The 25,413-nt window shown below is 42.2% G+C and overlaps 1 protein-coding gene across 1 annotated transcript in view; it reads left to right on the forward strand.

The window, feature by feature from the left end:
* TBC1D9 (TBC1 domain family member 9) overlaps positions 1 to 24,560 on the forward strand; it is a 386,514-nt gene extending 361,954 nt beyond the window's left edge. The window contains exon 21 of the mRNA XM_085641600.1: positions 19,451 to 24,560. Within this exon, the coding sequence (XP_085497726.1) occupies positions 19,451 to 20,149 (699 nt within the window). The 3' untranslated portion in view covers positions 20,150 to 24,560. The remainder of the gene's footprint in view (positions 1 to 19,450) is intronic.
* The last annotated feature ends 853 nt before the right edge of the window (positions 24,561 to 25,413 follow it).

Genomic DNA, 25,413 nt, shown 5'->3' on the forward strand with positions numbered 1-25,413 from the left:
AATCGACCCACAACACCTTCGAGATTTTAACAAACCGATCGACTTGCTTGTACCATTCCATGGGCTTCTCCCTTAACCGGGGAAAATCGTTCGTAAATGCAGCCAAATCACCCCTACTCCAAGGTACATGCACATATCCTCCATTCTGTACCTCTCGTAAAGGGAAATTCCCTACCTCCATCATCCCTCCACCTGGAGATGGCGTCTCTCCTATCATTCTCCTAGAACTTTTCTTCTTGGACCATCTTTCTTCCCACTTATCAAGCATGATCCATGCACGCATTGCTATGATCAAATCCTTGATGTGTGTTCTCAATCCCATGACCCTTTTTTCTTCCAGTTCCTGATCACTGTACTGTAATCTATGACTTCCCTGCAATGATTTCGTTTTAGACAAATCCACAAAATATCTTTTAGCCAATTCTGACAACTTCTCATGTGCAGCTCGTGCCTTGCGAGTTACATCCTTCGCTACAAAGAGTAACTAATCCTGTTCGTACATGCACGTCCTTTCGAGAGGCAAGTTCCCACTTGTTATCTCATCTACTTCTGCTTTCAACCTTACAACATCTAACATCCTTCCTTTCAGAGCTCCCTTCAATATTCCCCGACAAGCTGCTCCGTCTCGTTCATCATAATCACATTCCTGTTCCTGAGACCTGCTCTCTTCAGACATACTCATAGGGACAGAACGATTCACTATTGTGCCTCGTTCACTTTCTGCGGTTCTCTCACTCCGATTCTGGTTTCTCACTGGCTGTGCCCACATCCGCAAATCTGATCTTAACTCGGCCAAGGACTTCGGCCTCACCAGTCTCGGCTCTGCCTGTCCCCTAGAGGAGTCTGCTGTAGCTGGCAACGGCATACTCCATTCTATAGGCTTTGGAGTTTGCTCCATTCCACTCACTGATCCATTTCCCTCGACCACACTCCTCGCTCCTACAACTGACTGCACTGAACTCCCAATCTTCTCTTTATCTGGGTCATAGACAGAAACAATAGGTCCAATGGTATCCGGTACCTTTAAAGCATCCGGTAACCTCACACCTCTCCCAACCTCTGTGCTAGCTATCGGCTGATTTCTAGTACCCTCAGCTCCTGTCGAGATTTTCCCTTCTACTCTCACTTCTGACAGAAGGGACTAGTGGAGTCGGTACTCCACTAGTCCCTTCTGACTGAGCCGATTTTCCCTCGCAAAGATCGGGATTATATGGAGGTGGTCTCTCGGATAACAACCTCTCTAGTAGACTATCGTCTGTATCGCTGTCATCATCATCATCATCTGCACTCTTTACCTTTTGAGCCATCAGTTTTTACCAATAAGGGATTCAACCTGTCTCCTTCTATTGTTTGCACTCTCCATCTTTTCTCTTCTGCATCCCATCTCACATTCTGAAATGCCTTAATCGACTTTTTCACCCTCTCCTGACTTCGATCTCTTTTCCTGTCATGTGCTGCTCTAATCCATGTCAGCAATGCTTCAAACTGGGTTGGTCTCGGCAAAGGTCGTAATGCCGCCATCACAGATTTCAACTGATACAACACTTCCAACCTAAATGAGCCATATCCTGGGAAAGCTAATTCTCCTTCACTCTGGGTCATTTTATGCCAATTTTCAAGCCAAATTATGGTATGCAACCCCACATTCCTTGCCATGTAATGTGCCGGAGTATCCTCGGGAGGGGCCTCTTCTCCCCCACGAGTAACCACATGTTTGTCACCTCTACATAATTCTCGGAAAACTTTAAAACATTTCATGATGAGAAAATCACACGCAATGTTTTCGTTTACTTCCTGATGTCAACCCCACCAATGACAGCGCGACTTACACCAACCGACCTATCACAGCGCGGCACCTTCTGATGTCACTTTTACTCTGCTCGCAGCAGTTCTCCTCCTTCACAACTCACGTCTTACGTCTCACCCTTGCATTCGTCCCATTCATACGCTGAAATAACCGTTTGTCCCAAACAAGTTACTTCTCTGACTGTCCACAGTCTCTCGAAATTGACGATCTCGGCTGGCAACTGTCTGTCCACGATCGACCAGACAATCACCTCTGATAGGTTACAAATACTCAAATTCCACATACAACAACCCACGACCAGCGTCGGTTCCTCAGTCCAGGTGATCGATGACTTCTCACGATCCCCCTTCGGTGGTCAACAAAATCTACCTTGGGTGTCTTCTACACCACAATCACTTAAACTACTTGACGAGCCTAAGACTTTCCCGGGCTGCACGCGCTCACAGCCTGATCTCACAATCACTCAACACTCACTCCAACTCCGCAAGACATCACACAACAAATCAACACTGCAATCTACAAACATCTCACCCTATTCATACTCACTCCTCCACGAACTGCTGCTTTCCGCCGCACCGCTACTCTCCATCAATCTCCATCAGCCGCCATCGTCCGCCGCTCGCCATCCGATGAGTCACCATCACTTGACTTCTATGGTCCTCAAGGATCTCTTATCCTAATCTAGATCTCCCCTCACTATCGGAGATAACCATCCTCTGCTACCAACTGATAGGGCCGGATTCTTGCCTACCTGATTATCTCCAAGAATCCTCTCAGGTCGCCAGGATCTTTTTATCTGCCAAATAACGTGGAGGGGATGAACACTATTATCAAAATATATCTACCACAATTAGATTTCATTTGGAAAGGACCACTGACTCCGAATCTAAAATTTGTAAGATTTTATTACCACCAAAAATAGCTGAACATACAAACACTTCAGTACAAGGTGTAGAAGGTAAATGGGCACTAAAACAAAGGCAAGCCTACGCAAAATTCTCATTCGACTTAAGACAAAAAGAATCACTGATTCTAAAATCATCAAGAAAACGATGGTTAGACTAATATCTATTTTAGGAATCATTAGTCAAAGGAAAACATTTCTATCCCTACACTGTCTCTAAGGTGACATCCCTACTTAGCATTCCCATCCCAAGCAAGATAATAAGAAAAAGGTGTCAGAAGTGAAGACTCCCTAAGAAGTACATTCACTTGGTCAGAGCTCGATCTAAGATGCTCCTTCTAGCTTCCCGTCTCAATCTCATCTGCTCAACCCACGGGGCACTGTCCCTAATACAAAGTCCCAAAATCACAGAACACGCCCCTCGGCACACCTCTTCAGCCAGGTCTTCTCTCTGTACTTTTCCACAAATTTGTCCTGCGTCCAACGACGGTTAGCTTGACCTTGGGTCCCAGGCACCTTCTCCGCTGGAAGTATCATCTCCACATTCCAATACACTCCCCTGTTGGCTTCTCACAGCATCCTAACTCCTAAAACAAAGACCTAGTCTCTCTAACGAGCTAAATGTCTTTGCACCTGCAACAGAAACATGGGAACAAGAAACCATTTCACATCTTTAAGATTTTACATTTCCCTGCAGCTCAAAAGCCTTTACCAAGGGGATCATTTTCGGCCTACAACATTAGCTAACATAAGAAAATGAACAGGCCTTCTCTTCTAACGTATATGCGATCAGGCCTCTACAAAATCAAACACTCTATTAAATCACACTCTAAACATTGGTTCATTATTTTCATATAAATGAGCAAGCAACTTGCACATGTAACTTTAACATGTCATACGTTTAACCTAATACATTGCATTGCACGAAACTAATCATTGTGCATTTTACTGAGTACATTCACAATGACCTGCAGCGTTCCTCTTCACGAAAAGCATTATTACATTTTAATCACCTCTATGTTAAACGATTACAGCAATACATTTCTATGGCACTACTTAACATACATACATCGATTAATATGCGGGTGCTGACTAACGGTGAATATGATGCACCCCTACAAATTTCAGAATCTCATGACGCTCTATCAGTTGGTAGAGGGATCGCCTATCTGTACAGCCCCTGAATTTGGATCCAAAAGAAGAATGCTTTGTCGCTAGTCAAAAAAGTCTTAAAATGGGCTGATAAAGGCCTCTTTCAACTTTTTCTCTTCCCCCTTCTTGCTGATCCAGAACAAAGATATTGGGTTCCTCTTTGATTACTCGGTGTAGTTGAAATACTACATTTATTATAACTTTCCAATGGGAAAAGTTCTATATAAGTTTTTTATTGCAGTTTAAATACTTGGGGAAATGTCCTTTCCTCCAGTTCTCTACAATGCAGTCAGTGGTTGTGAGCCATTCTTTCATTTTTTTGTTCTTAAGTGCCTTAATCTATTGTTGCCTTCATCAGTTTTATCCTGCAGCCAGGATGATATCTGATTTATCAAGGAGACTTGCGATCTGAGCAAAATTAGTGAAACCTAGATCTCTTTTATCCTGGATTCTCTCTCTCTGTTTTTTTCCTGTAAACTATGACAGTTTTTTATACCATTGGTATTTTGCTCATCTTTATGCTGCCTCTTTGATTGTGGCTGCTTTGAACTGCAAGCACTACAAATAGGAGGAGTTTGGCTAATAACCCCTTTTGCTCGACTCTTGTTATCAATATCCATTAAATAGATTTCTCATCACAGACGTAAGGGACACGATAGCTGAATCCTTCTTTTAGCACCGTCTCATGTGCAGACCTGAATCTTTTACGGAAGAATGTGAAATACTTGCATCTTGTGAGTAATGGACTTCCCTTGCATCGGCTGGTCACTCCTATTCCATTGTGGCAATGATAGATTTGAATATCAAAGGGGTAAGGTAGTCTTAAATGGACTTGTTAGGACCTGAAGATCTTTTCACAAACTGAGGCTTCCTCTCACAGTTCTTTGCTGGATACAGGTTTGTCCACAATTTACGCTGGAGTTGCTGCTTTATGAACTGTTGAGCCATCTTTTAAATCTCCCCCTAAAATCTTTGGGCTTCGTTTTGTCCTTTGTTGACATTGATTTTGTCTGCAAATAAACTGGCTTGTAATGAAGGCATCTGGGATCCCCCCACCCTCTGTGGTACTTTCTTGCCTCTATGATGTTGTTACTATTCTGTGTCAGTAAGGCACATGGCATTGTAGCAATTATTTGTACTGTAGATGGTATTGCCCATAGAAGTGTCTTCTGACACTGTTTACTTCCTTTGCGTGCATAATTTTGGGTAGTGCCTCTGCATTATCAGGATTCAATGTGCTGGTAAAGAGGAACAACTTGGTATGAAGCCCCTTTTCTTATAGACCCTACAGCAAGAGGCTTATAATGCCTTTGGGATGTTTAAGACTGGGTTGAATGCTCTGAACTTGATTTTAACATCCATTTGTTACACCTGTTTGCTCCCTACATTTTGTGGACGTCCAGGTTGAAAATGTGTCGGCCCTTACAGGTCTACTTGTCCCTGTGTCCAACCTTTTCAGCCCTTCATTTTACTTGGCTCACACCCAACACCTTCCTGTTTCCACGGACAGACGCTCCAGATGCCACGCTGAATCGTAGCGGTTGGATGGGCGTTTGTACCTAAGGCCATGTGCCAGAGACAGATGATGTAAGGTACCTGACAATTGCAGGTATACCGGTGAATCTGCTGAACAGCCGGATCACTGTATCTCACTGCGTTGTTTTTTGCACTTTTGTCGTAATTGTTTTAACGTACACTTTGCAGTAGCTTAAAAAGAGATCCTGAAGAAGGCCACACCAGTGTTACAGGTCATTACGGCTGAAACATGTTGATCGCTTTCCAGTGCAGCTGCCTCTAATTACGGCAGCCACACTAGTCAATGTTTGTTTTTTATCCTGGCACCAGGAAGCATCAATAAACTACGTTAGACTTACCTTGTAACTAGTTTTATCCACTTTTTCTCACCTCCGTTTAGTCAGCACTGCACTACTTCACTCACACACTCACTCACATTGGGTTTTAGTTATACCCTCTTCACTAAAACATCCCTGAGCTTCTCCCTCACAGCGAGGGGGTTGTAGCCCACGTCACGACTAAGCTCGTGGGGCGAGCAGGTATCTCCATAATGAAGCATGACACCTCTGGTGTGTGAGGGAAACCATCCTTAAAAGGGACCCCTTCTCCGTAGCACTGTTTTTCTCCACTCTTTAATTGAGACAACGTACAGTCATTATCTCCGGACCTGAGGGCTCTCTGTGTTATAAATCACACCCAACACCTACATAACTCCTGGAGTCACCGTAGTAGCTCTGAGGCACTTCAGTTCTGACCTCCGGTTTGATACTAACTGTGAGGTTTCGGCTGGACCTCGGCCATCTATTACATACAGCAGCCTTCCTTTCCGAACTTGTGTTGGTCCTGGGCAACTTCAAACAAGTTGAGGAGCAGATGGTAGCAAACTGCAGTGGGTCTTCCATGTGCCTGTGTCAGACACGCTGTGCAGTCAGCTGCTTCTACTCCTGGCTTGTTAGAGCGTTCTTTTAGTGAGTGCTCCCATTTCTTTATTTCTATTCATATGTATAACTTGGGAGCCCTTGGACTTCCAGTTTGTACATTTGAGTAGAAGAGTATTTGCACTGTAAACCTTTGCTGCTCAATAATGGTACAGCCATACAGAGAAGTGCATTAGTTGTTCCTAAGGGCTTAAGAACACTCTATAGTTACTACCTATAATTAGTTCTTCCTTGTTGTCTGACTGGGTGTTTGGGAAAAGTTCAGACTAATATTAGTGCAGCTCTTCTCCAACCAATTCCTTTATATTTGGCCTTAATGTGCAATGAAAACATGTTGGAGAATTATTTTTATTTATGTGTTTTTGGAGTTAGCACTTTAACCATCATAATTTTATCTGCTTATTTTAATCAATCACATCAAATGGTGTAAAGGTTTTCTTAGAAAATCTTGCCAGGACGGGAAACCGGGCAAACAGATGGACTCTGTCAGCGGTCAATGACCAACATCGCATACACTGCCCCCCTGATCCAGAGTCAAGACTTTCTGTAGGGTTATATAGAAAACAATTTGTCTTGCAATGATGTGATCTAAATTTGGAGATATTGAAAACCAAGTATCACTTGGCTAACAAATCCACAAAATGGTCCAGATCGATATTGACAGACAACGAATAGGATTTTTTTTTTCGGGGCCAATGTAAAAGCTCAATATTGGAGAAGAGGATCTGATAAAAACAGATTTTTTTCTAACCAGAAGAATTATTGCGGTATAAAGTGTGATTAAACTTATTGTGTTATGGATGATCCTGGGGTTGGCATAGCAATATAAAAAGGAAGAAGTAGGCTGCCTAAAGTACGCATTTATACAAGAAAAAGTTTCATTAGTGCAAGTCAGTTCCCAAAGCTGCTCAATAATAAAACTGGAAATTGGGGAGTGCAGATCCTCCCTCCATGAAGGGCATTCAAAGGAAACTGATAGCCCAACTGGATCTACTATAGCTACTTATAAACAAATACTGAACTTTGGGTAAGCAAAATATTTCGGTCATATTTGATTGATGTAACAAATTCAATGGTAACTGTTCCCATCTCCTTAAGGTGCTCAAGGCTTCCTCATCGTTTCCTTAGTTTATCATATTTCTTCTCCAACCAACTCCAAGATACTTCAGTTGTAAACAAAGTAAATTTTGTTGACCGTCGCTGGACCTATGTTGAGAACTTGAATTTTTCCCTTGATTAGTTTATTGCTGGAAAAGAGCCCAAATTCAGAAGCAATCACTTCATTAGTGGGCATGGTTTTTAAAGGATTTAAACTAGTAATCAGAGCTTGATCTGCATATGCCAGCATTTAAGACTGTTCATGAGGTTAGTGCTGGAGAAATTGCTGCCACCCTATTTAGAAATAGCAAAAAAGGCTCCATATGTAGCACACACCAATAAGTATAGAGTTGGCAAATCTACTTTATTCCCTGTGCGATGTCAAATAGGAAGGAGGGAATGGTCATTGATCATCACAGTTGCCTGTGATGCATGTATCCAGGCAGTAAACTGGGTGGGAAATCTTGGATGAAACATCTCAGACTACAGAAAAGGCCATCCACTCGATTAAATGTCTTTTTGTCATTGAACACTGCCAGTGCCACAGTTTGCTGTCAGCACTCTGCCCAGTTAATCAGTGCAGCTCCAGAAGTGGTGTTACCTGTGATGTCTCTTCCAAGAATAAACCCATGTTGCATTGGGGAAACTTAGTGACCAATACTAATTGGTTAGCAAGCAGACATGCCTATATTTTATTATCCATGCATAAAAATGAAATAGGCCAATAGTAATCCAGAGATAGATATTTTTGAAGAAGAGCTCAGTGTCTGCAGCTGTATCTGTACTAGAACTTCCTCTCGATTTCCCCCAGTATATGTGAGTTGGATAAATGTTGATCAAATGGAGTAAACCTCTTTGTGATAGCTAAGGTGTTGAAATATGCATTTCTAGCCGGATCCTGAATTTCCACGGTTTGTTTTTATATATTAGTTTCCCTTGGAAGTGCTGTAAGAATTGCACCAGTGTAATCTGCATGTATAAACTGATGCTAATTGTATGATTATATCTGCTGGGTCACGTTTTAAGTGAATAGATGTTAGCTGAGCTTAAAGTTACTAATATGAGTCGCAGTGTATTTTGAGTTGGGCGTGGGCCTTCACTAAGTGAGCATGTTTAATCTCTGCCACGTTCTGTGGGAAATTCTCGTTCCTTGGTTTTATATTCTGTTGGTGAACTCTGTATTGAAGAGCGAATACCCAAATTGAAGCTTTCACAGAATCCCATATGATTGCCAACACAGATGAATGGGCATAATAGGAAGATACTCATTCGTAAGCTATCAACACTGGGACAAAAAAGTCACCTTGTAGGAAAATGTCTGTGCTGGGTGTACATTAGGGATCTGCGATAAGCTCAGATCAAAAGCACAAAACAAAAACTGGAGGATATTTCACCTCTCAGACTATCAACAGTGCTCATCTTCAGCACCAATGTGTGGTTGTGGGTTTCCTATTAGGGCAAATGATGTAGTTGAAATCTTTAGTGAGACCTGGGACGACTCCTGGTTGCCCGCCGTGCTATGAACCCCTCCCACCCCACTGGACCACGCATGCAACGTCCGCATCATACTGGACTCCTCGCTATCAATGAACCGACAAATCAACGCCGTATCCTCATCATGTTTCCACACGCTCCGCCTGCTTGGAAAGACATTCCGATTGGATCCCCACAGAATCCAGCCTGCCTGCATCATAGCCAAAAGAAATCTGACCATCTTTTTTATTTCCTATTTTTTTATTTCCAAAAAGGAGTAATTGCCGAAAACACTTAAGAAAAAGCCTCTTATCGTTATAACAATCCATTCAAAACACTTCATTATCAAACAATAACATTATTGGGACCTTTCAGTATCATTGATTAATAAATTCTTAAAATTAATCTATCGTGAATAAAATGTCAATATATTTTTATATTCTTAGATTAACACAGATACTGTTCCAGACTCCCACCAAGCACAGTCGGGCCTGGGTGATACCACATATGCCTTCCTGTTGCCTACAATCTTAAGACCTAATAATTTGGACCGATATAGACACCCACTAGTCCTCCCAACCATCCAGACCCACAGCTAACCAATCATCGAAGCTCAGATGATCACCTATCCAGTCTAGCATTGGTGACCAGATCCTCCCCCCTCGCAACTTAGCCCCACTTCCCTTATAATTGTATAGCGTTTTCTCTAAATTATACATATTTAGTAGGCGCGCAAACCATTGTTGGAGATTGTGTGGTTCGGCACTTTTCCATGATGTTCCTATTTGGAGGCATGCTACCGCCATAGAGATAAAAACAAAATACAACCGCTCGCTCCAATTCTCCTGGAAAACATGGATCAATGCCAAACATCATAGCTGGGCTGATATGAATCTCTGTTACAAACAGCTTCTTCCAAAAGGCCCTGATCCCTTCTTTAGATGACTGTAGCCTCCCACATCCATCAAACATATGGACCATGTCAGCCATCCCTCTCCACAGCAGGGGCGCTTTTCAACCTCCCTCTTACCCCAAACAAACAGCTTGGCGGGTGTGTAATACAAGTTAAACATAGTTTTGTAGTTCTGAGCGCTCAGACTGGAGGGGAGGTGAGAAATACTTTCATGCCAATCTGGATTGAGGAATGCAGATCAATGCCCCGCACCCCCAGCTTTTCTTCCCATCTTGCCTCTTGTAATTCTAAATCATTCGGACCATATCCACTAGGGTTTTATAAATCTGACCAATGCTGCTTCCCGGCTGCTAGACTGTGTTTAAAAGGGGAATTCTATCAATCAACAGGGTTTCTTTTTTTAACATGCTCATAAATTCCCAAATCTGCAGATATTTGAAAAATGTCCTTGCCCCAACCTGAAGTCCTGCTGCAACTTGCAGCATGAGCACAGCTGCCCTTGCTAGAAGAGGTCGCCCAGCCTACACAGCGCAAATTGCTCCCTTTGATTACCAATCCTGTTTTGGAATGTTACAGGAAACATTGGAGATCGCCACAATGGAGTATACTGATTGTATCTTGTATTGCCCAGCTGTTTCTTGATCCCAGTCCAAAGTTTCCAAGCTACCCCCATGGCCTTAAACCTCACTTTCTTGTAGTAGCCGGGCTCAATCCCCCTTTCCATCACCCCAAGGGCTAGCTCATAAATGATTGGGAGTTCTGAGCCTTGCACAGAGCCATCCCCACCCCTCCGTGCTGATAAAAGTAACCCCCATATGTTGAAGGAGCGCTGCCCAATATTAAATAAAGAAAATAGGGACTGCCCACCCCCCTGTAATCAAGGGAGGGATAAATATTTGAGCGCCCTCCTTGTTCATTTGTACTGCTATACAAAGTTTTTGCAAGTGGCATCCAATTTCCTAAGCAGTGACCCTTCTAGCTCAAGTGGTATGGTTCTGAACAGAAAAAGCACTTTTTGGAGCACAGTCATCTTTGACGTTACATCTACCAACTAAAGTTAGATGCAAACCGTTGATTCCCATCAGATCTGTGCTGATCTTACCCAGTAATGGGTCAAGATTTATTTAGTAAATTATGCCTACCTTGGGCAATATTCTAATCCCTAAGTAAGTGGCCATCTCGGCCCTGTGGCTGTCAGGTATAGTTACGTTATCACTGCATACAATCTGGGTTTTGTTCCTTGTTAAGAAGGTAGCCAGAGATTGACCCAAATTTCTCGGTCAGTTTTTCCACCCCAGCCAGTTCACTTGGGGGGGTCTGAGGTGAGTTCAGGGATGTTGTCAGCATATGCTAATACTTTGGTTTCATAATTGTTAACCTATACCGACTTAATTATCTGGTTCCTTGATAATTGTTTTAGCAGTGGATCGATATAAAGGGCAAAGAGTATTGGGGAACATGGACAGCTCTGTCTTGTTCACTTAGTAATCGTGATCCTACCAGACTCTAGACCCATAATTTGGAGTCCAGTGAACGTATAATGGTACAATGCCCTTATATCATTGATCAGTCCTGGTCCAAACCCCTTGCACCTCATTGCTCCCCAAAGATAACTCAAGAAAACTCTATTGAATGTTTTCTCTGCATCAAGAAGGATTCTAGCCACAGGGTCCTTGGTCACCTCAGCAATATTAAATTATGCGAGGGTATGTTTGACATGTTCAGTGGTCCCTCTACCAGGTATAAACCCGTGCTGCCAGGGCGATACCATCTGTGCTATGACCCTCTCCACATGTGTTGCAATATTTAATCCCTTTTATAGAGGACAAGGTTTCACGGCTGGATGACTCTGAGCACCTACACAGCCCCTGTGCCTCAGAAATACTTTGAGCTGGGGTACACCAAAGCCACCAAAATTACGTTTTTGAAGCACCGACTAGGCCTCTACCCTGCATACAGAACCTCCCTCACTTGCTCAAGGAAAAAGCGGGCTCCACATGCCGCCTATGTGGCTCAGCACCAGAAGACCTGCTTCATCTCCTATGCACATGCAAAGATGCAAAGATCTTATGAAAGAACAGAATAAACTAATAAAACTTCATTTAAACCAACAAGAGATTCGCAGTCGGAGACCAGCAGTGCTGGCTTGCTTTACACCTGGAGACCCTCAGTTGAACTGTTGCCTCGTGAAGTTTCTGAGACTGGTGGGAAAAAAAATGCCAGAATAACGGATGAGTCTAAACCCAAGGGAAATTTTCTTTGGAACAAGTACAAACCTCCACGTATTCAGCATTGGGTCTCACGACGCACTACCTCCACCTAGTGATCATAGCATAACATTACTAAACAAAATGCCCATGCTCGCAAAGGAAACCTAGGAAGAGGCTCCAATTGACTTTTCAAGCACGTAAATTATAACCTTGTGCATCCTTAAGATTGTAAACTGCTTGTCCTTAAGCACTGGGTTTCATCAATCATGCAGCAAATCTATTTTATCCAATCTACTTATTAGGCAGTCTGCACTTTAATGGGGGGCAGCTCCAAACATCACACAGCTCTGATTAACTTCACTCAGCCTGAGCGAATCATGCTGGGACGAAACACAAGATTAGCACTTTAAAAACCGTCCTAGCATCAGGCCGTATGCGAAGAGTCTGGTTTTAACTGACAATGTTGCTCCCTTTAACCACACTGAAGCAACAACAGAATGTTCTATGATGAGTTACTTTTTAGTTGCCTAAAGTCCTCAGTCCTTTTTCAATGCTTTCAATGTTCCTGTCAACATCTCTTTGCCTTGTGCAAAGGAACAATAATCTACGTCCTGTCTCCCCATATATGTAGTTTTCTGTTCTGTATAGCTGGAATATTTCCGCAAGCTTCCTTGCATAGTAACTATTGATCATAGCTTTTACCACTGCTATTTTTTGTTGGATCTCCAACTCGTCATAGCCTAGTATAATCAGGAAACAGCCATTACAACGCTGCTGTTTCCCCACATACCGTGACAACGCATGCGTTGTAACAACGCGTAGTCATCACTATGCATTTTTTTACAACGCACATCCTTTTACCATGCATACCTATACAACGAATTTCGTTGTAAAGGTATATGTGGTAAAAGCACATATCTTGTAAAAAAAAATATAGGCGGTCCACGTTGTTGTGAGGAAACAGATGCTCTTCCTTTTCCTCACAACGACGTGCACTGCCCCTCAGACCCGAAGTGCAGCAGGAAGAGAGCGAGAACCACGAGGAGAGAGCGGTAAGGGGATTGGGCCTGGGGTGGGGGTTACTTTTTTAGGGTAAAAGGGGGTTGGGTGGGGGGGGTGTTTCATGCATGGTAGTGTTTTAGAGTTTAGCGTAGGGTCCGGGGTCGTGCAGGGTAATGTTTTAGTGTAAGGAGAGAACCAGGGTCGAGGGGAGGGTAGTGCAGGGTAGTGTTTTAGGGTAGGGATAGGACTGGGGGTCAGAGTTGTTGTGCAGGGTAGTGGTTTAGGGTAGGGTCGGGGTCGTGCAGGGTAGTGTTTTAGGATAGGGAGAGGACTGGGGGTTGGGGAGGGTCATGCAGGGGTGGTGTTTTAGGGTAGGGAAAGGATTGGGGGTCATGCAGAGGTAGTGATTTAGGGTAGGGAAAGGATGTGGGCTCTGGGAGGTTCGTGCAGGGGTACTAATTTATGGTATAGGGTAGGGCAGGGTAATGTAACTTACCTTAGATACTTTTCCCAAGAGTATACCTTTACCATGCATGCCTGTGTGAATAAGTACGTTTATTTGCATAACTAAAACCATTGCAATACAAAATAAAAAAATAGAACGTTTTCTTACACAATGTATAAATATAAAAAGGTTAATAAGATACGGTTCTTAAGTGCCCGTAATTGTGTCCGGTTTTGTTTTCAAGTTTGCGTTTGACTGTTGCCTGTGTGTTGTAATGGCATGCGTGGTAAAAGCATAATTGTGGTAAAAGTATGCATTGTAACGGTAGGTCGTAGTGAATGACTACACGTAGTAATACCCACGTTGTAATGACACGTGTGGTATTAGTACGCGTAGTAACGTGTCATATTCGTATAATCCTAGCGATGTGTTGTATTTCCAAGGCCGCTAACTGCTCAAACAAACTATTAACCTCCTTTGCCTGCTGTTTCCCAGCATGTGAGACAAAGCTAATAGGCTCTCCTTTTACCCCTGCATCTAATGCATCCCACACCATCCCCCTTGGAGTCCTAAATCTATTAATGTCCTAGATATCCATTAACTACTTTCTTGTGCTTGACATATTAGGTTTTAAGAAGAAGCTTCTTATCAAACATTCACTTACCATGGCTCCTGGCTATCCCTGTACCAGATAGATCCAAAACGAAAGGATTTTGGTCATAGAAAAATGTGGGGAGTCTCATAATATCTGCCTTGCTCAGTTCCCTAAATGATATCAGGAAATAGTCCAGCCAGACATACTTTCTATATGGACACGAAAAATAGGTGTATCCTGGGTTTGGAGCTTTAAGCCTGTCCCATACAGCCACCAACTTGTGGCTGCTCTTTAGATGTCTTGAGGCTTTCTCCCCGGTATTTAGTTTCTTGTTTCATTCTAACATCAAGATACAGGTTTAGGTCGCCACAGACAATCAACACGGTAGGCCAAGTACTCGGCTCCACCACCAGGTCCTCCAGAACAGTTGCATCATCTAAGTTATATCCATAGATAGAACAGATGGTGAATCCGGTCCCTGCAACTTGACATTCAACAATTGCCCATCTGCTGAATTTGTCCACCAGATTACGCTTCCCAGGCTCTACACCCCCTGTTGCAAATATAACTATCCCCCTTACAGTAGACGTACTCTGAGTTTTACAAGCAAGGAGGGTATATTTAACAGGTCCCTTTTCCCCCAAGGGATGTTAGTTTCCTGTAAACAAATAGTATCTGGTCCCAGGCTTCTAAGTATCTCTGCTACCCTAAGCCACTTAGAGTTCTCATTTAGCCTGCTTACATTCACTGAGCAGATACTTAATTTACCTGTCTGCATCATGTTTCATCCAGATTTTTGCTATCACAGATCCTCTCCAGTCCACAATTTCCACATACCACTCAGAATAAGCCTTGCCCCCCCCGATGTTGCAACTTCTAGGCCCCAGCTCATTTGGGTCACCCATCAGTCCACTTTGCCCCTGTCTTGGCCGTTGCCTTTGCTTTTACTCACTTTTTGTTTTTCTACAGTGCTCCCTCCCCCATTTCTCCTCCCTCTCCTTCCTGCTGCCCACTTCCCTTGACTCATCCCCCCTACATGAGAAGTGAACAGACTTCATATATGTCTGTTGAGATGTTTCGCATACTCTCTGACCCAGACTTTCCAGTCCCCAGGTCACGCTTTACTGAGTGAGGAGTAAAAAACACATAATGCAAGCTAAGTTCCACTGGACTGGACCCTCCTTGTTTATACACTTTTGCTCTCCACAAATTCCTTTGCTTTAATTTCGGATCTAAACCTGTGCGTTTTATTGTTCCGGACCACCTTGAGCCCAAAGTGATTCAGCAAGAATGCCTGAACCCCTTTATCCAAGAAAGTTTTGATTAATTAACAACACCTCCAGGATCTCTCAACTGTTATATGACAAAAGTAAGTTTTAACAAAAAAGGAGCAACCCACCCCCCCACACTGCGCCTAGCTTCCGGCCTTGCTTTCTCATAGATTGCCTGCCTCAGAAGGAAATTCCCTTTGTAGAGCAAGAATGCCTGAGGCTTTCCACCTTCCTGCTTAGTTTGCTTCAATGCCAATGGGATTCGATGTGCTCTTTGGATCTTTTGACCCTCATTCCACCCTTCCTAGCTCGGGGATAGCTTTGTGAAACAAGTCCACCACAAACAGTCTTGCATCAGGTGATTCTTGACCTTTAGCCACTCCTTAAACCTGTAGGTTATTCTGCCGCTGGCGAGTTTCCATTGTATGTCAATCACTTGAGCCACATGTGCCTCGGCCTGCCCTCGAATGCCGGCAGCATCGGATTCAAGAGTCAAGGCCCTGGTTTCCAAGTCAGCTATCCATTCTACTATAGAGGGACATGTATTGGCCACCTTGCGGACTACCTCTTGCAGCTTACATGTCGCAGCTTGAAACCTGAATACGAGTTTCCTCCCTGTGCATCATAATACACTGGTAGATGGACTCTAAAGTGGGGGTATTCAAATTAGTAAGATCTTGAGGACCCTCTAATGTGCCTCCAAGTCATTGCACAGTCAGAGAGCAGTCCATTTTAGGCCCTTCCCTGTGGCTAGGGATCTGTTGACGAAGCGATGCCATCCGGGGCATCACTAAGCTCACTAGGTGTACTGCCATTAAGTTCATTGGTTGACTCTGAGTCCTCCTTGGACTAACCTGTCCTATCAGATAGCGAGAAGAAGCACTCATTCCCTTTCAAATCTGAGCAGGCTTTCCTAACCCCACTCTGTATACTTTTATCGTGACTGCTTGATTTATTGGGCTGAGATATTTTAAGGGGTCTTCCTCATCAGGCTATGATTTGTGAGCATCTCAATTCTTTGTAGACCACGCTGTCCTTAAAACCTTCTGGGGGCCACCCTCTCCTCTTGCTATTATCTCCCCGCCTTCCTCTCGGTGCTAATGTCGGCGCTTAACAAACTCTCGCCTCAGCCAACTGCCGGGAGTCCTCCACTGGTTTACACAGCAGATCGATGATCATGGCACCGGGTGCCCGGGGAGGGGTCCCCTCTGCCTCTCTTCTTTGTCAGGTCTGTCTTCCCTCCTGGCGGAGCCCGACAGCCACTCTGTCAGATCGCAGTGCTCTCATGGTTGTCACCAGCCACCCTCCTGTGCCAGTCTGGGTCACTGGGCCTGGGGCAGCCGTGCCCCTCAAATTACCAGTGCTGGCTCCAGCCGCTCCGGATGTCTTCAGCCCTATTATGCTCGCCCCTCTAAATCTGCAGTGACTACAGCCCGCTCCAACCATGACAATGACTCGCTCCCAGGTAAGAGGAGCTTTTTTTCAAAAATTGCACTGTCCCGCTTGCTGCCTTCGTAAACTCCCACCTGAGTAGTGGCACACCAAACACCAACCGTGGCTCTGGGGAACATACTCTCTAGCCCCGCCTCGGCGTGGTTGCGGCTTCGAAGGCTTGTCAGAGAGCTGTGTTATAGTCACCATCTTGCTTCCCCTCTTGAAATCTGACCATATCAGTGTGGGTCCTAGTCAAACCCCTCCCTTCTATGTCAAAAATCTTGATATCTTCGTGGATCATATGCTGTCATGTCACATTTCTGTAGTATTACAACTTTTGCACTCTTTGCCCACTAAAGAACCTTTTTTTAAATGTGTTTCCCCCTTGTAAAACCACCAATATTGGAAATTGTGTTTGTCTTTACTTTGCCAAAAAACAATGCAGTGTCTTCAAAATGCAGTGGTGCAATTCCTATTAGACAGTCATTGGCAAGATCATATTCCTTCTTCCTGAAAAATGCTACATTTGCTCCTATTTAAGGAAAATGTAATTGCTCTGATTGCTTATTAGATACAGATGTAATAAGAGTCCTTTCTTCTGCAGTTTACACTGCTCTGAGCACAGGGTACACAATTACATAATATGTAATTAGATTTTTATAGTGTTGTCACCAAATCAACAGAGGATATGAAAAATAGACTTGAGATATGAAAAAAGGTTTAAGAATGATTTGAAGATTTCATAAGTGAGTGAGGCATTAGGGAGTGCCACTGTTTCTTGGTTAGTTGGCTAAATGAACAGATATAGAAACTAGAAAGAACAGATTTTGGTTAGCTGGGTCAAGTAGATTTCAGAGAGAAAAGAAATGGTGACCTAACCAATTGTGTCAGACAAACCTTCTTTTTACATTTTCGTTTTTCTTCATACAAGATAAACTGGCTGAATAAGCAGCACTATTATATGATCATGACTTATTTCCGATAACAAAACCACCATTTTCCTGAGATATTCAACATAAAACAGTACACAGAATATGTTAAGCCTCTGACATCTTCTATAATGTCTGTTTTCATGCTATAGTCATGACATTCTACATAACCTATTCCCTGGCCTGTCTTCAAATGCCTTGGAGTAATTCAAACCTGTCAGTGTGTTTCTGCACTCCATAGGGGAGCCTTCACTCGAACATGTTAAGGCAAGTGAGCATTGTTCAGGGGTTCTGGTAGTGAATTTGTCATTTTGCCCATTCTTCTGCAACCCCTCCTCGGTTATGATCTTTCTAATGTGCCTCTCTTCCGCCGTATGTCCCACCACAGCATAAAGTTAAGAAAAAGTTGGCAAAATGAAATATAGTTTTTATTAATTCCTAGCGGTCAAGAGTTTAACACCCCACAGCTGCTCCTGATTGCCGTAGGGCTCAGCGCTGTGGAGAGGGATGATTTTATTGTCTTTTTGCATCCTTTGCTCCGATCGAGCGTGCACTTTACAGTGCCCCTGGGGCACAAGCAGTGACCGGCTAGAGTGCTCCCATATCAGCACACTCTCCACATCCCCACGGGGCACAAGCTGGCATCTGCTCTGGTTTTGGAAGGGTGAAAAATAAAGCCCCACACCCCGACTCCCTCCCTGACTTGTCCCCCCTCCCTAAGCAGTTTGCCTGTAAGCCCAATTCCAGTACTTAGTTGTCACACTCTGTTGGGGTAGTAGTTCACAGTTTACAGGTTCATGGTCTTAAGCTGGTGCCTCATGACCCCCCTTCTCAAGGGACATGGCAGAGTGCAGCGGATTGTGAACGAAGGACAGCACCATACCGGCTGTCTGCTGGGATGGAGGCCCATCGAATGTGCAGCTGGTCCTCCCTGAGCAAGCTGAGCCGATCAAGGTTGCAGGCTGTCACCAGAACCGGTGGTGGGCCCCTGAGCTGTATCCGCAGCAAGTGGGAGTGCACCACTCATGAATGTTTCCCCACTGTCACCTCTGTTATGAAGTAGCCACCACCTACTGTACCTCTCACCTTGCTCTGCTGCAATGCCTCTTCGCTGTCCACAGGCAGGGATCTCCACAGCAGGTGCACAGGCTAATGGCTCCACCTGGACTGCACTCGAAGGGGCTACTATCGCCCGTACAGACCAGTGATTGCTGTCTAACCTTCAACTCAACCAAACTGCAAGGTGACATCAAGGTCATGTGGGTATATGGGTTTCATCTTTGAGTTTTCAGCTCCGCTTCTGCGTCACATCAAACATTTTGGGTACTAAGCAGATATCTCACAGGTTCAAGTACAGGATTATATAATTTGTGTTTTTTATGCCATTAAGAATGATAAGTGACCTATTTCTGTTCACTGGACACATGATTTTTACAGATTAGGATGGGGGCCTCAGGAGCAGAGGCTCAATGCATGTGCTCTTCCATCTTGCCAGGCAATGCCCCAATAGTCACCAATAGATAAAGTGGCAGAGCCCAAAAGTAGCTGGACTATGTCCATGAAGGCACAGTAGTTTGTGAAGTTTGCTTTCTGACAGTATAGTCCATGTCTACTGCTTTCAAATATGCTGTGAATCTTGAACATTTAAAATAAAAACATAAAAATGATGTAATACCATACTTAAAAAATTTGTGTAATAGTTTTCATCTGGTCTAATGGCAAAGCAGATGTGGTTTTTAACAAGCTTTATTCTCCTCTACACAGGGACAGTTCATCGAGTTGTGCAAGACGATGTACAATATGTTTAGTGAAGACCCATGTGAGCAGGAGCTGTATCATGCCACTGCCGCTGTTACCAGTTTACTTTTGGAGATTGGCGAAGTGGGAAAACTATTTTCCAGTCAGACCATGCAAGAAGACGATAGCCACTGCAGTAAGGAGATACAAGGGGAAGGTATACAGAAGAAGGCGAGCACTGAGTATCATCTGGAGCAGACTGAAAGCTTCCAAGTTAATCATGCGGCAAGTGATGATGAAACAGTGGGTACTGATCAAATGGAAGATGTGAAGTTGGACGACTCTTCCCCACGGGACAATGGAGCTTGTTCTTCAATGCTCATATCAGATGACGACACTAAAGATGACAGCTCTATGTCATCCTATTCGGTGCTGAGTGCTGGCTCCCATGAGGATGACAAGCTGCACTGTGAGGACATTGGTGAGGATACTATTTTGGTAAGAAGCAGCCACACCACAACTCTGCCTAGAAGTACAAGCTTGGACAGAGACTGGTCCATCACCTTTGAACAGTTCTTGGCCTCACTCTTGACAGAACAAGAATTGGTGCGTTACTTTGACAAACCTGTGTCTATGATGGCCAGGATAACCAATGCCAAGAATGTGAGGATGATGGGCAAACCACTAACTTCAAGTGACTATGAGCTATCTGCCATCTCCGGGTGAAGCTGCCACATTCCAAGGGGGAATAAACTAATTAAAAGTGTGGGATTTAAAAAAAAATCTATTTATTGGTACTTGACTGATTGGTCTCACATTAAGTCATAGCTGTGTTTTTATAAATGTGAACATATTAATACAACTGCTGTTTGTGTTACTTAAATGATGGCCATTTGGATGACATTTAAACGTTTTCAGAATGTTATTTTGGATGAAACTTATACTGTAGACGAATGGTCGCCAGAAGTACTCTATGGCATTGCAGGAATATAAAATACATCTTAATCGTTATGTGCGTGTCATATTGCACACTAACTTCTTTCTTTGATTCCGAATAGCTGAAACTTATTAATCAATTTAAACTAATGATAATTTAAATTTTTATTTAACATTGTTCACTAGTATGATATCATTATCATGCATTAGTTTTGAAACCACTATTGTTTGTTTCAGTTTGCAGTAGCTAAATAGGATGTGTTTATTTGTATGAGATATATACTCTGAGTGTGACAGTCGTTCTTGGCACACATGTGAGAGAGAAGTACTCCAATATATAATGTTATGCCATGTCACCATGCTGAACTTCTATGGACAGTCATACATGTGGACAAACATATCTGCTTTTAGGTGCACCCAGAATGTTTAATTGAAGAAATTGTGCAGAACGCTTAGACGGATTTGATGATTGTTTCTTTCCTGCAGTTACACAGACTAAAAATCTTACGTGTTTTAAACCTCAGCCAGATCTTTCATACAGCATCAAACTATGAATATATGAGGTTTTTTATTTCCATACTTTTTATGTAAACTTCATGCCTGCTAGCATGCAATGTGCACTGCACAGTTGGTCATAGAATGCAAATTCATTTTTAAATTTATCAAAACTTGTTCGCAATCAAATACTGATTCACAACTTAAAAAAGATCTGTGCAACCACAGACAAGAAATAGAATTCTCAAATCTTTTTTCGAGTGCTGCACAATTCTTTATCTTTGAAGTCTTAGTGTAGATACATACAAAGTTTAGGAACCATCAATCCATATGTCCAGAGTGTAGCTTTAGATATATTTAAAAAGTCCACAAAATGTGTCAAGAAACCTACATCTGGTATTCTGTTCAGACTCTGTTATTGGTGCACTCAATCCTTTGCTTTTCTGATATTCAACTCTGAAAGAAATTCAGTTGAAAATATGACACACTTACACGAATTACAAAGCTGAACTGTCTCAAGTAGGTTGGAAAACGCATTTAGGTCTGTTATGTATAGTTTGAAAACCTTAAGATCGTAGTGCATGTTTTTCATTTTGTTTTAGAGATGAAAATATTCAGGTTTTTTTTATAAAAATTAGCATTGTTAATTAACATCGTATTGTAATTATATTTAAGAAAAAAACAATGTTTTTAAGTTTGCTGAAGAAGACAAATGTCTGTACTTTTAAGCCCAATTTCTTTTTACGAAGGACTGAAACTGGCACGGAAGAGTAAATCTTTTACTTTTCTGAAAGCTGTAAAATGACCTTTATATTCTGTATATATTATACTAGGCACAGTCTAATACTGTATATTGTATTGTTCAAAGCTTACCTTGTTACCTTTGACTTCAATGTAACCTAACATTCTGCTAGTTTAAGGAACTCAGATTATGAATTTCATGTGTAATTCTTTTTCATTATGAACTTTGTAAATTGGGAGGACTGTAACATTAACTATATATTATGTATACATATGTGTATATATATATATAAAATATATATATATATATATATATATTCAAGTAAATGTAATTGAATGTTTAAAATCTTAATTAATCTACTGACTGAGCATTTGCAACCAGCATGCAGTATCTGAATGCTGGGGCATCTGCATTTTGAATCCTTCCTTCTGTTGCTACAAGTAATATTTATTTCATTTTTTAACAACCGGCATACATTTTTGTACATTTTGTTTGCTCTTTTGAAATATATGTGATAACCTTATGATTACTCCTGTTTCTGTACTCTGTGCCCTTAAAGCCATCCCTCTGATTTTATTTACATGAGAGCTATCATGACAACAGGATTACATGCAGAGGATTTTCGCCATGTCATGGAAAGTTTGGAAAATGACCTTTCTCGCTAAAAGTAATTGAAAGAAACAAATTCACCAAAGATAAGTTGAATAGCATGGGCTGTATTTCATGATATCCATAAGCGCTTTCTAGAGTACGAGTTATCGGTTATAATTGTACCAAAGATCAGTATGATGTCGGGGGCTATCTATCTTGATATCACCATGAAGTAGTGGAATGTCCCAAGATGTACATGATGTGACTAATGATTTGTGTGCCATCATTGACTACATCATACGGTATCAGCACAGGATAATGTGATATTGCATGCTATGCATCATGACATCATTATAGAGCAATGTTGCATTGTATGCTTTGGACCATATCATGTATAGCAGCATGATCCCACATACAGTATAGCTATACAGTTGTTTTCAGGGAGGACACAACATTACACATTATAAGGCAGTCACATAGCTATGCATCTAAAAATATTATTTATTTTCTTAACTTAACAAATCCTATAATGTGCTAAAGTACAATCTTTCAAATTCTTGCATCCATAATTACAGAACAATCTATGTGTGTATATTATAGGAGGTTGTCCAGGAAAGTATCACACTGCCTTTGAGGTTCGATATGTGAAGCCTATTTTTTAACAAATTCTAAACACACACATGCTAAGGTACATTCTTTCAACTTCTTGAATTTATAATTACTATAGAATCCATACATGAGGGCAATTTTGAGTTTTCCAGGTAAGTATCAAAGACTACAGCCTTTACAGTTTGATTTGTGCACCCAATACGTGTTTCGAGGGCACCCCCGCTTCTTCAGTGTTTCAATAGTACTCTTTATATTGCATATTCATCCCCAGTCCTAGCAATTCAGTTTAAAATCAATCATTCAAGTCCAAAGATTATTTTAACATTCGGTTCAAGTATATAGTTCGCATATGTCGGTAGGATCATCAATTACAGTTGCCGCATCCTATCATGGACATAGTTGGCCAAAAGAAGGAAAGGTTCCCTCAGTTCAGTGGTATACCCAATGTAATTCAAATAGCTATGTTTATGTGGGTGTAAATAGAAATGCTCTTTTGGTGACTCAACCAAATTACATTGGGTATAACATTGATTGAGGGAACTGACTGTTATGTGAAGTGTATTTGTGAAGCACACTATAACCCGTGAGGGTATCCTGCCACTTTGCAAGTGTATGAAGCCAGCGATGAGGAGAGGAATTATTGGCACTATTGGCATTGTGAGATTATTGTAATTTTCCCTTCTTTTGACCAACTATGCCCATAACAGCCTGTGGCCACTCTAGTTGATGATGCACAACCTATATATTGGAAACTGAATAGTATGATCATCTTTATACCTAGAAGATTAATGATTCGAAACTGAAATGCCAAGATTAGGAACCCATATACTATATGAAGAGTACATTCAAAGCCCCCAAAGAAGAGAGGGTCCCCATGAAACGTGTTGGCTGCAAAATCGAAGTCCACAGGATGTAATCCCTGATTTATACCTGGAAAACTCAATACTATACTCATGTATGGATTCTTCTATAATTATAGATTTATGAATTTGAGAGCATCAACCTTTGCATGTCATATAGGATTTGTTACAATAGGCTGCACACCTATTGAACCTCAAATGTTGTACTTTGTAAAACTTACCTTACTGCCAGTTCAATAGATACAACCATGAGCAATAAGGCCACTGAATATATTTACTGTGGTACAGACATGTGTACATAATTTCATGCCGGTTCTGTTTTACATAAGGTCGTCATAGAGCGCCATATTAACAGGAAACCATGTTTCTAGCCCTGGACGTTCTATTGTAACATAACATTGCCATTGGTGTGTTTAGTCTAAGTGAGTTCAATAGACGTGAACTAGACTATGACTCCCAGAATTCCATAGGTTGTTCATTGAGGTACCATGATATCTAACAAAGAAGTATCTAGCTCCCTTGGTTTAGGTGATTAATTCATACTTCCAGTTCAGGGGGCTTGTGTACACTGTTGTAAATCCTCTGGAAACAGGCTTTCTGCTCCACTGTGTGTGTAAATATTGTAAATCAGAGGAGCTGAGCTCAGTGCTGTGGCTTTCAGTCAATTAGCTTGACATTTAAACTTAAATAACTTACACTTGAAACTTAAAGACAATGTGAAGGCTACCACATTATTTATGCATTTAAACGATACATATTTTGCATTCAGTGTTAATCTTGTGCCTCTAACTGAACTTTTATTTTATAGTCGAAGATACTGTTATATTCTGGTGTGACACTGTCAGGTATATCGTTATTACACCATACAGTGGGACGCAGTTCAAAAATAAAGAACTTGAAAAATCTGGAGTTTTTATATTCACTACATTGAAAGTTCTAGATTGTTGCCAATTTCAGAGATTATTTTCGCAATGAACTGAAAGGATTATTACGGTGGATTTGTACTCATTCAATACACATAGCTTAGCTTGCAATACAAAACCAGTCCGCTGACTTGTCTGTCTATTGCACTCGCCTTGGAAGCCTGCCTGACGTAAGCGGTTGGAGCTGTGTTTGCAACGTAGGTAATTCACCTAAGACAGGTGGGTCATGATGCCTGACTACTGCAGGTCTTTAGTTTCCCCAGGATCACTGGTTTTGTATTGCAAGCTAACATAACCATTGTTTTCTATCTCACTTGTTCCTGTTGTTTTCACAGCAGTAGCGACTTCTTGATCCTGAAGAAAGCCACAACACTAGCTAGGCCATTGGCTGAAACAAGTCGATCAGTAATCAGGACGACTGAATCTAATTCTTTCAGTCGCACTTTTGCATTTTCAATCCTAGCACATGGCAACCAGAATAAAGTTGATAAGATGAACCTTGTAGTTAGTTTTAACCCACCTCTTTACCTGCACTGCACACCTCACAACACCATAGTAGCTCACTTTGGGTTTTAGTAACAACCCCTCCATTAAAACATCCCTGAGCTCCTCCCTCGCAGCAACGGGATTGTAGCCCACACCTTGACTAGGCTTCAAGGTGTATGGAGGATTCCTGATGATGAAGCATGCCACCATTGGTGGGTGAGGGAAACCGTCCTTAAAAGAACCCCCCCTTTTTGTGCAGTTCCCCCACTTCACTAGACCAGAGGGCCCTATGTGTATTGAATAATTGTCCTTGGTGGTCTTCCAAATCTCCTCTGCCCCCCTCCTTTG

Source organism: Triturus cristatus, chromosome 2_2 (assembly GCF_964204655.1).
Source record: "Triturus cristatus chromosome 2_2, aTriCri1.1, whole genome shotgun sequence".
In the NCBI taxonomy this organism is placed as follows: Eukaryota; Metazoa; Chordata; class Amphibia; order Caudata; family Salamandridae; genus Triturus; species Triturus cristatus.